Source organism: Cervus elaphus, chromosome 5 (assembly GCF_910594005.1).
Source record: "Cervus elaphus chromosome 5, mCerEla1.1, whole genome shotgun sequence".
Taxonomy (NCBI): Eukaryota; Metazoa; Chordata; class Mammalia; order Artiodactyla; family Cervidae; genus Cervus; species Cervus elaphus.
Genome location: NC_057819.1, coordinates 133909323 through 133921644, shown reverse-complemented (window position 1 = coordinate 133921644; position 12322 = coordinate 133909323). Strand labels below are relative to the sequence as shown.

General features: G+C 40.6%; 1 protein-coding gene across 4 annotated transcripts in view; it reads left to right on the top strand.

Annotated features, from left to right (window-relative positions):
* CEP112 (centrosomal protein 112) overlaps positions 1 to 12322 on the top strand; it is a 301353-nt gene that overhangs the window by 12850 nt on the left and 276181 nt on the right. For all 4 annotated transcript variants that reach the window (XM_043905758.1, XM_043905757.1, XM_043905759.1 and 1 more), the window contains exon 4: positions 1657 to 1829. In XM_043905758.1, coding sequence (XP_043761693.1) covers positions 1657 to 1829 — 173 coding nt within the window. The remainder of the gene's footprint in view (positions 1 to 1656; positions 1830 to 12322) is intronic.

Genomic DNA, 12322 nt, shown 5'->3' with positions numbered 1-12322 from the left:
ATATTTTTTAAAAATTAAAATTTATTTTTAAATATCAAGCCTTAATTTCCCACTGATTTTCACTGGATTACATTAATTTTCACTGGATTACACTAATAATGTATAGATGTCAGTAAATTCTAGCTTCTGAAGCTTTCTAGATGTTAACATGAATTTGAGCAAACTTCAGAATAGTGCAGGTGAGGGAAGCCTGGTGTGCTGGGGTCTCAAAGTCAGACACAACTTAGCCACTGAACAACGAATATGTTTTACTTAATGTATATGAGAGGTGGGGTTGAATGACTTCTAATGTTTTTTATGATCTAATAAAGTGATAATAATGAGTTAGAGTTTAGAAGTGATTTTCTGTACTTTGATTTCATTATCAAAAATCAGCTTTGTTACAGAGGCAGTTGGCATTGTGCTTGGTTGATGAATGTTCAGTCTTGGACCTCATAACCATGAAATATGTCTTGGTTTATGTGGTGTTTGGATACTTGAGAAATCTGTAGGTGTTGGTGGTTGCTGATAGATATGTATTTATTAAAAAATAAAAAACCCTGCAAAACTTTTGTGTAGTATATTTTAAGATTTTACTCTATTTTATCAGTTAAACCAAAGTTCAGTCAAGAGGCATGCTGCACGCTAGATAATAATTTCTGTTATTCATGGCAGAATGCCAGACCTTTTGATGAGATTCTGCTTTATATGTTAAAACTATGGCCATGCATTTTCTTAAGATCAGTCGTCTTTGGGGTAGTAGTTACTTGACTTGATAATTGATTAAGCATTGGAGTGACTTTCTCAATTAAAAAGAAACAGCTGTGCTTGTTTGACTTGGGGTAGAGGATCGTGTGTCTCCCTTCCTTAGAGAAAAGCCCCTGGAGAATTTTTTGAGTAGGATTGGGAGGATTACAGTTAATGCAAACTTTATATGCAGAGTTTTCTTCAGAAATGTGTCATGAAGCCTGTCTCCCTTGAGAAGAAATAAATGGGCTGGTGTCTTTCTTCTTAATGACTGAAGATAGAACATTTTCTGAGACATATTCAGATGTTGAAATACAAGTGTACCATTTCATGTTTTCCCATTCACACTCATTTTACGGGATCATAGGAAAGGGCTTTAGTTTATAAATAATAATAATAATGTAAAAGCCTAGAGACCTGTCTTGGATTTTTCAGCTAGGTCATGGCATGGCCAGAACTAAATTCTAGGTCTTCAACTCTGTTATTCCTAATGATGAAGAGGTTTCTAATTTTTTTTTCTGATTTTTATTGATTTTGGTTTCTCTGCCTACTGATTTGTGTGTGTGTGTGTGTGTACATGTGTGCGCATGCACACAGAGTAATGATCACAGAAAGAAATAGGAGAGCACAAAAAAGACCTTTTCATTTGTCTTTTCAGAAAGCTAATATTCCTTTTGTAATATAAATCATTATTATCATATGTGTCTGTCATAATTTTATGATTTATCAAATTTAAACATGACATAATTAAAATGTGAGCTATCCATTTTTATGTATTTTAATATTTCATTGAATGATACGTTTTTATATAATTAAACTTGAGTATTTGAAAGGTTGTTATCAAACTTGAAACTTGATGGAAATCTTAACTGATTATTTCATTATATAGTACATTTTGAAAGAATAATTTTTCTAATTTTTAAAAATCAGTCCATCTATTTTGATGAACCAAATCCAGCACAAGCCAAAGGGTCCAGCCCGGATGGATTACCGGACTGGGTGGTGGGTGAGCTGGGGACCAGCGAGCACAGATGCAGCGAATCCCGGGACCTTTCCTCTGGAGAAGATTACTCCTTGGTGCAGTCGCCGACCGATGTCCACAGGTATGCCTGAGCCTGGGATTCCACGTGTGTCTCATCATTTAGCTTGTCTTTGGAACTGGTTAATACATTCCATATTTCCTTGTTTTTTTATGGTAAACAGTTGGTTTACGTTATGTTTTTGCTGAAGTTGAGGGCTATGAAGGGATGTCATGTTGGTAAAATAAGTGTTGCTTTTCCATTGATGGTATATTGAAGATTATATTACATTTTTAAGTGATTTTTGAATATCTGTTAAATATTTACATCTCTTCCCATTGCTTGGGAAGTGGTGATTGAAAGTCCTTAAGTAACATAGTTCTCTGTTTTCCTCTGGGACACGTGTGAACTGAGAATATTTCAGTGACTTCAACGAAATACAGCATCTTCCATATCCATCTTGAAGCTTATGCTTGAATTTCTGTCCTTCTCTCCCCTCACCAAACAGTATTTGTTTTGATTTAATAGAATAGTGAAGGCAAACATAAACCCAATTAAACTGTGCTTTCTACCTAGATATAAGCTTAAATATGATTTTTAATACAAATAAAAGTGATTTCTGAATTTTAAGTACACAATAAAACAATTATTGTTGTAGTATAACTTTTGGTCTTTAGAAGGAATAGATTTCAATTGGACTTTAATCAAATTACATTTGGCACTGTTCCCTGAAATGTTAATGTACTGGACAGTGTCAACTCCTCACCATTCTCTTAGTAATTTTTATTTTTGGAATTTGATTAGGCTAACAATGTGATCTTTCTTTTCTACTATTAATTTTTTTTGCTTTATTCCTTAAAGGGTACAGAAATCTCATTAGTAATTTGAAACATCTTCATAGTTGGTGTAGTCTGGTTGTGTTTTTCAGACCTCACATATTATGGTGGAAAAGAACAGATGAATGTAAAGCAAGAGATCCAGTCCATGTGAAATTTTTTTTATTAGAAAGGGGAAATAAGTTAATATGGAGAGGTAGAACAAGCAGAGGTGATATAATTAGGACATGTGTCAGAAGCATAAAAAGGGAGGAACAGGTGAGTCCATGGCAGATGGCTTCCTGGGAAGTTTAGAGTAGAATTCAGGACAGGAAGTGGATTTGGGGCCTCCAGGGAATCCAGGTGAATGGGACTTTTTCTCTCTCAGAATAGAGGATCAAGTTGCAGGAAATATGGTGATAATATTCTTTAAATATTACTCAGTAACTCTTCTGGGCAATGAAACCATAGTAAAATCTCTATGGTTTTAACAAGTAACATATCTCTTTGTTGCTCACCTATAATAAAATGACATTTCAATGCAAATTACTTGAATTTGAGGCCTTAGTTAACAGTTATACAATAAGTAATTAATGGAAAAAGCAGACAGTCCTTCATTCCTCCTCAGCCCTTCAGAGCTCACGACTTCAGAGAAGCGTCCCCTGGCAGCCCAGGTCTGTGTAGGTGACCTCGTTATCCGCACGTCTCCTCTGTGTCTCTGCTGCGCTCCCCGCACGTGCAGAGGTGCTCCCCTGTCCTCGGGCTGGATCCTCAGCTTCAGAGCGCAGGGACGGTGTTCCCAGTGCCCTGGGCAGGCACTGTGGGGACGTGCCCGAGTCTTAGTCTTTGGTGAGTGCGCGCAGGAGTCCGGGAGGGGGTAGTTAGGCCACATGTTGAATTTCATCTGTGCAAAGCTCCTTTCAGACAGGTATGTTGGGGCAGAGAGAATAGCCCACGAGGATTTATTTTAAAAACTATTTAGAAAAACCTGAGGGAGGGATAAATTTTAGAAGTTAAGAGATGTATGGATATAGGCTAGAGATGCCTATTTGTTTCCTAGGCTTCTTATCTTATTTCTGATGAAGTTGTTAAAGAAAATGAAGGAGCTGGAAAAGACAGCTGTCTTTCTGGTCAGGCGTTAGAGTTTCCCTAAGGGTAAGGCCAAGTAAGGGTATCTTTACTTGCACGCTTTTAATTTAACTCAATCTATTTAAAATTTTTAATCTGCATGTATATTGCTTAATAGATATTTGTAATTTTATATACATAAAGGTGCTTAAAAATAAAACTACTTTACTTTACCTAAAGGCAGTACACTTAATTTAAGGCCAAATAGATAATGTGTTTGATCAGCTCAGAAGCAGTGGTAGAATCTATTGATGGTCTGTCTTCATGTTTCTTTTCTAGAGTTGATCCTTTACTCTGAGTGGTCATACTGTGCTAATGAAAAAGTTAGAATCTGCTCGTGTTGACCTAATACATCTCATCAGTTCTGCACGAAATTGTTTTAAAAAGTTTAAGAGGCTTATAATATGTGACACATGTATGTTTTTATAGTGAATAATTTATTGTTACTTAGAACTGAAGTTTAATGCTGCCTCATAAATTTTACAACCACTTCAACTTGTCCTTTGAAAAACCTCTTTAATCTTAAAAGATTTTCCCCCTTAGTGTTTCTTTTTTGATCACTATAAAATCCTGCTTTACTTAGGCCTTTTTGTATGTGAAGTATTTCTCATGGCATTTTAGATTATGCTGTTTGTGTCCTGGCCTTTTCATATTATTAAAGATGCAGAGGCCTTTTGAAGCCTCTTTGCCAGGACTCCTGTTCAGTAGAGATGGTGCCTGTCCCGGACCTTTATTCTTCCTGCAGTGCGTGTCACGTGGCCGCGTCCTAGACACATTAGACATGTAGTGAGGTCCTACGCTCTGAGGCGTATTCTCGTGCTTTTCTCCTCAAATACACACTGCACACGAGTACACTTAGCATTTCACTTCAGTTTCAACATGTAACTAGTCCTGTCCTGGTTTTATCCTTTGCTTTCCTTTTTCATAGTTCTTGGTTTAATGTTATGTTATTACCCGTAGTTTATTTTAGAAAAACCACTTTTCAAATTGCATTGCCATATTATCAGATAACTTTTATTATATTTTTATATCAAATAACTGATTCTTTTGTCGACAGTGAAATATCTGAGTTACATTTGAGTTTGGAGCACGATTTCACAAAATGTTAGCGCTCTCCCCTGTACAGTTTGGGTAATTTCGTGTAGCTGGACCGCTCTGAGTTATGTCCACGTGGGATACTTCCTGGTCGTCTTCCAGGTGCTTAGCTCTGAGTGGTGGTAAAGGCCCGCGTTGTCTTTGTGGTGCCCGGACCTGCAGGTGGCCCCGCGATGCGCTGTGGGTGCTGACGGCCTTGCCCGGTCCCCTCCTTGAGTGTGGGCAGGACCTGGGAGGGCGTCTCACCTTCAGGATACGGCCGAGGTGACGGGCTGTCACTTCCGTGAGTGCCAGGCGGTGCTGGAGACTGCCCTGCGTGCAGACCGGCCCTAGGGGCCTGCTGCCTCCCTTGCTGCCGAGGAGCGGGCTGCCCTGAGTCTGTGGCCGGAAGGAGGTGGAGCTGCTGACGCTGTGACCGCAGGCAAGGTGGGCTCCTCCCTCCAGGGGGGGCCGCGGCCCCGGGCAGACCCCGAGCAGACCCCGAGCAGAGCCTCGTGCGGCCCCGAGCAGGGGCTCCGGCGTGGCGGCGCCCGCACTGCTGGCCCACGGAGACGGGGAGGGACGCGGGTGGCGTCTGCAGTGTCTGTCCGTGGCGGTTGGTTATGCAGCAGTAGATGACGGGCACTCTCTCTATCCTCACTGTAGAAGCTCATGCAGTCACACGCGGTACTTTCTTGTAAGAATCTCAGCGTGGGCCTGCGAAGAGTAGGACGTGCTGTCACTCCGCTTCCGCGTGCGAGGTGTGGGCGCCAGTACTTGGGCGTGTGTCATCCCGTGTACACACACCCGCGGGGGCGAGACAAGACTGCAGTCGGCTTGTGCTGCGTGAGCTGCTCTTTGGTCACGTGACTGTGTTTTACCCCGTGTCACGTGACCCGTGTGAGCTTTTTAACACAGATGATACTCCATGGTGTAGATGTACTGTGACTAATCGGTCTGTTGCTGGTGGTGCTTTAGCGTTATAAAGTATGTCCTAGTTGACATCCCGGTACATGTATCATGATGAACCTGTGTGTGCTTGGGCTGTTACTGACTCTGTAGCCAGGAACAGTGAAACATGTAATGAGCTGTTGCTGGGATTATTAGTAGGTTCAACATCTTGTACAGAAAAATATCTAGGTTAGTATGGAGTGATGTCTCAGATATGTGAAGTTCAAAAAAAGTACGTAAAAGTAGTACGCTTCCATTTGTGTGTGCGTATCTCTTAAAAAGGATATGTGGATGTGTATGTGCACACGTGTGTGGAGTATTTCTGGGTGCCATGTGTGAAGCTGTTTTACGTTTAGGGAGTGGGGTAATCTGGTGTGAAAAGTTAAAAACTTTTTTTATACATGTGTCTGTTACTTTTAATAACCACACTTATTTTTTGATAGGGAGTGTCAAGTTGCCTTCCAAAATGCTCTCTCATTAAAATACTCAGCCACACACACTATTTAGTGATGCACATTAATGAATCTAACCATGTATAGCAAATACACAGATTTAAACAGGAGGATGAAATTTTCCCAATAGATAGTGTTTGTGAGTTATACTTAGATTTCTAATTTGTTAAAACAGGAACCAAGTGAGGCAAGTTGTACATTTATGGAGCACCTACTGTACGCTAAATGCTATTCTAGAAATCTTTGGTAAGTTATCTGACTTCATCCTCTAGAATTCTGTGAGGTTGACACAGTTGCCCTTTGTACTTATTGAGGAGGTTACCGCTTCAGTAAGGTCAGTAAACTCCCCAGTGATGGATGCAGAATTGGAATCTAGGTCTTATAATTCCAGACCCTGTGTTCTTGCTGGTAGACCATGCAGGCATGAGTACTTTTTGCAGCAAATATGGAAACTTCACTTTAACCCTTCCCCCTGCCTTGAGCTTCCTTAGCAATCTTGGGCCTTTGTTCATGGTTATTTCTGGGTTGAGTGAAATGAGGCAGTTTGCCTTTGTTTAAATATCACTTCTGACACTTGGCAACCACGTGTCCTCAGGCAAGTTCCTTCCTTTCTCCGCACCCGGTGTCATCCTTTGTGAGAGGCAGACGACAGTGCTGACCCCAGAGCAGCGAAGCTGGGGGAGCCCTGCCCATTGCCTTTGACGTGGGGCCCGTCACTCCCCACCTTCGGGGTGCGGGGGTCCTTCACGTGGGCTGGCTTGTTAGCTTGGCTCCTCTTCTGGTGCTCTCATGATCTGATCTTCCCAAAAGTGTTGTCTTAAATCCGTTGGTCATTAATTATTTTCAGTTTAAAAGTAATTTTGTGTTCATGAGAAAAGGAAATTAACGGCTGTGCAGAAGGGTTCTGATTGTAAGTGTGAATCCTGCACATTCTCAGAATAAAGAGATGGAATAGCATTTTAGAAGAGGTTTTTGGGAGCTCCTTAGTGGTCCAGAGGTATTAGGACTCGTCATGCCAGGGCCTGGGTTCAATCCCTGGTCCGAGAATGAAAATCCCGTAAGCCATGCAGCACAGCCAAAGAAATTAGAAATAAATAAAGTGAAAATAAAAGAGGCTTTGAAGCAATCTTTATTTGGATAACTCAGCAAGTCCCCTTTTCCAGAACGGAGGGAACACAGTGTGGCTGGCCCTGGTTTTAAACATTTCCCCACACCACGCGTTAGAAGCTGCCTACGTAGGGTTAGACTTCAGTTCTTGTCATCTGCATGTATTTCTTGGTGTGCACTATTCCAAAGACAGACACAAAGACAGTAGGTTGTGTTCTTGTCCTACAGTTCTGTGGAAGAGGTTTTGAAGCTTCTTTGTAATGGCTGGTAATTATTTTTATGAGTTTTCAACCAAGTATGATGTGGTCTGGTAGCTTATCACCAAAGTGTAGTTAGGTCCTGGGGTGAGGAAAGATGAAAAAGAATGATTTAATGCCACATTATTTTCAACTTGAAACTTTGGTTAAGAATTATGAGTTAGGAGAGAGCAAAGAGTAACGTCGAATAAACCCCAACCTTTAAACACTGCTTCGCATGGAAGAAAGACAGTTCTGGTCATTTTAGAGGACTTTGTTGTTGAAAAAGAAGGCGTTAGTAGTTTAGATTTCTTTAGATGCCACTTTATAAAGAGTCACGATCCAGAATGCTTAAAAATTCTAGGAGCGTGCAAGCAGAATTATTACTTCCTAGGTGGCGCTAGTGGTGAAGAACCCTTCTGCCAGTGCAGGAGATGAAAGAGATGCGGGTTCGATTCTTAGGTCGGGAAGATCCCCTGGAGGCGGCAACGACAACCCACTCCAGTGTTCTTGCCTGGAGAACCCCATGGACAGAGGGGCGTGGCAGGAGGGGGTGGGTACGGTCCGGGTAGCAAAACGTCAGATAGGACTGCCTGACTAAGCACATGTATTACTTTTACCATATTAGACTTAGGTTAACTTTGTATAAATCAAAGTTTTATCTTTTAATTCATGCCGTGTCCTTTAACTAGCATATATGTTCACACCTTTAAGAAAGGACTTGGGGAATAATTATCCTATTTTAAATGAGGATGCGTGCTAAGTCACTTCAGTTGTGTCTAACTCTTTGTGACCCCATGGACTGTAGCCCACCAGGCTTCTCTGTCCATGGGGATTCTTCAGGCAAGGATATGCCCTCCTCAAATGAGGATAGAGGACTCTAATTTCTGCATCTTGCTTTAATGAGATCTTTCCATGGGTTATTTCATGCCAGATTTTAGTCTGGAATTAAGAATCTAATTATAGTCCTGCCCTTATGGAAAATATGATTTGCTTTACAATGATCCTCTTTAACATGTGGTTTTCCAGTAATGATTGTGGCGAAAAGCTGAGACTCTGTGCCCTTTAAAAGTGTCTCCCAGGACAGACAGCCCTTCGCCTGCGGCTGCAGTTTAAACAGTCGCCAGCAGATGGTGATCAAGTAACGAAAACGTGCTCGTGCTTGCCTATGAATACATTGATCATGTGAAAAAACATTTTTGCTTTAAAAATACTGATTTAATTTTTAGTCTGCATACTCAGACAGCATAATAGACAGACTCTTTTTAATTTGTTCAGCTCCATTTTTATATGTAAACGACACTGACCTGTAAATGGCCCCTGCTTCTAAGCTGCTGGATGAGTTTATGGCAGAGCTGATCATTACCTTGCCTTCCTCGGGCTTGTTGATGTCCGCTGGCTCGGGTGGTTAGGGTTACACACGGTCCAGCGTCCTTAAGTGTCATTCACGGCAGTGCATTCCGTTTAGTTAAGAGTCGCCCTGCTGATGAGACAGATCTGTCTGCAGTGGTTCCTTACGTTGTTCCTGCCTGTGTGTGCGTCACGGGTGTCCTGCCGGGTGCAGTGTGGCGCGTCTGGGGCCGGCCAGTGTATCCACGCCTGTTCACACCTGGCTGGCGAGCACCAAAGGTGGCCAGTGTATCCCTGAGGAATGGACTGTTGGATTTAAATTAACTCAGAGAGCGTGTGGGGCTTCCTGGTGGATGGGGGCTGCTCTCTGCAGGGAGGTCAGGTGGGTAGGGAGTGGGCGTTGGGTCCTGGCACACCTTGGCCATCTCTGCCCAGGGAGACTGTGTTCTGGGCAGGTGTCTCCCTTTGTTGGTGAGGATCACTCGTGGTCAGTGCTTGGTCTCAGTTGGTCAGCCTAAGGTTTCAAAGGAGCTTCCCCAACTGGTCTGTTTGGAAGAAAGAAAAATTGATCATCTCCCTTAACTTACTGAAAGAAGGATCAGCCTTGTTCATCCTTTTGTTTGGAGAGAACTTTGGTATGGAACAAATCTGATTGATGTGGTCTTGCTAGAATGGAGGCTTGTCAGGTGGACATTTAACCTTGAGCTGTTGGGAGTAAGACTGCCTCACCAACGAGGAACAGAGTCTCTTTCTTAGGACCCTCAATCCAGCAGTGTGTTTCACACATTCATGGGACCACTTAACTGGTCACTAATTTTCAACAGTGATGTGCTAATTAAATATCCTTCTTAGGTATTTACCAAGACAAGGCCAAGCGACAACAATTTGTAACTGAGATGGAATGGCTCTGAAAAAAATGACCTGGCATTTCTTTTAGGCTTTTTAAATTTTTTTTATTGAGTCAGACTTCTGACAAATTTAGTCACTTCTTTTTTAAACATTTTTAATGAGTGGGGCTTTGTAATAAGTATCTTTTTATTTCACAAGCAAGTTTCTTTTTGTGAGATCATAATATTGAACAGTTTAGTTTTGGTGTTCTTTTAAGCAGAAAAGGATGACAGTAAGCTTATACGTGTATTGTATAACAATTTAAAGGGAATTAAATACTTTCTGGAATGTTGATACTGTTAAACCAGAGATATATTAATAAACATGGATTTAAATGTGTTAACTTCTAAAGATGGTTTCTGTTTTTAAGTGTAAAGTCAAATGTGTTATTCTAAAGTAGTAAATGGGAAAAATATGAAGACTTAAAATGTTTATGAATCTCTGGTCAGTTTTTAGTTTTGTCAGGCTTCTCGCTTTTTAAAATTTAGTTTTGTTTTTCTTTTTATTCCTAATAAAGTTCCCTTTGAAATATTAAAGTAAATATGTTGTAGATCCTTGTAAGTTATTTTCATTTTCTTATTTTCAGTGTTATTTCATACTTTACTGTAGTATTAGTTGTTGCTAGATATTTGTATGTTTCATTGATGTTAGCAATACGGTAAAAAGACTTCTGCAGGTGGTATGTAACAGTATTAATTGCTACTTAGATGAATGCAAAGACATGAAATCTAAAGTTAGTTCTCATTTTAGTTTTCTGATTTATAATACAATAGTTGTATTACTCTTAAAATGTTTTGCAACTGTGAAACATAGCATGTATGTAAAAACTATATGAAAATGCATTTAAAGACCATTATAAAATAAACATCCCTATACTTTTGACCCAGCCAAGAAGTAGCACTTTTACCGTATCCCGGAAACCTTCTGCCATCCTTTGCCTTGGTGCCTCTGCTTCCCATATCCTGAAAGACCCAGTGTCCTGTATTTTGTGTTAATTATTTCTTTGCTTCTTTTTTAAACTTCATGTAAGTGAAACCCTACTGAATATATTATTTTGAAGCTTGCTTCCTTCTCTCATATTTTTCAGATTCATTCATGTTAATAAATGTAGCTGTAGTTCATTCTTTGTTTTGTAGGAAATTTTTAAAGTCAGTGTATAACATGACATCAAGACTCACAGATCTGAAGTATGGCGCTTGATGCAAATTCATAGAGTGACTGCATCCGTGTGTCCTCTTCTAGGTCAAGACAGAGACCACTGCCAGCTCCCCAGAAAGCCCTGTCTTTCCCCAACCATTTTCATCCCCCAGAAGCTGATCACTGTTCTGCAATATATGACCATAGATTAGTTTTCAGTTCATAAAGCGTCTTCACTTTCTTCTAGCTGCTTTTGCTCAACATTGTGTTGTGAGATTGATCCATGTTGTTGCATTTAGCAGTGGGTTATTTTTACTTTATTACTGTGTGAAAATGTCACACGTACATACCCATTTGCCCGTTGTTGGGGTTTGGGAGTTTTTCCGGTTTTTGGCGACCACAGGTAACCCTGTGAGCACTCTTGCCCGTGTCTCCTAGTGCCCACAAGCCCACCGTATTTACTTGGAGGTGTAAGTGCGGTGGATACTGCCAGAGAGTTCTACATGATGTCTGCAGCAGTTGACTCTGCCCCCAGGAGGGTTTAAAAGTCTGTCTCACATCTTACCAGTTCTTGGTTTGTCAGCTTCTCCAGCTTTAGCCTACATTCTAGTATAGTGGATGTGGGTTTTAATTTGCATCTTCCCTCATTACTGATGATATTGAGCTTTTCTATGCCTGATATAATATTGATATTTTCTATGCTTTATAGCCATTTGGGTATCTTCTTTTGTGAAGTTCAATTTGTCTCTGTCCACATTGTAATAAAAATGGTTCGTCAGTCTTTTCTCCATAGATTTGTTACAACTCTTTATATATTCATAAACAATTTCTTTGATACATATATGGCAAATATCTTCTCCCACTTTCACTGATTTGTTCTGTTGAACAATATTCAATTATAATGTAAATTATTTTTAGTCAGTCATCTGGGATATTGTCTGTGTTTTTTTGTGTCCTATTTAAAATTTTTTGCCTTGCCTGTTCCAAGATCATGGGAATGTTTGCCTTGTTACCTTCTAGGAGGTTCCTTATTTAACCCTTGGGATTGTGCTACTCATGGAGCTGGTTTTTATGTATAAAGTGAGGTAGGGGTCATTCCCCCACCCCTCCTGTGGATAGTTGATAGCCATTTGATCCATTAACAGTTAGAAAGCTATTCTTTCCCCACTACTGTGGTTGACACCATTATTGTAAACCAGAAAACCTGTTGGTGTGGGTTCCTGGACCCCTGTCCCCTCCCATGATCTCTTTGTCTGTCTGTGTACTAATACTACACCCCCTTAGTTGCCGCAGCTTTAAAATAAGTCTTGATTTTTCACAGATTAGTGCATGCACTACAGCTTTCCTCTTCTTTGAGCCTTCCTTGGTTCTTTTTGGTCCCTTGTATTCCCATATGAGTTTTAGAATTACCTTGCCAGTTTTTATAATGCCTATACACA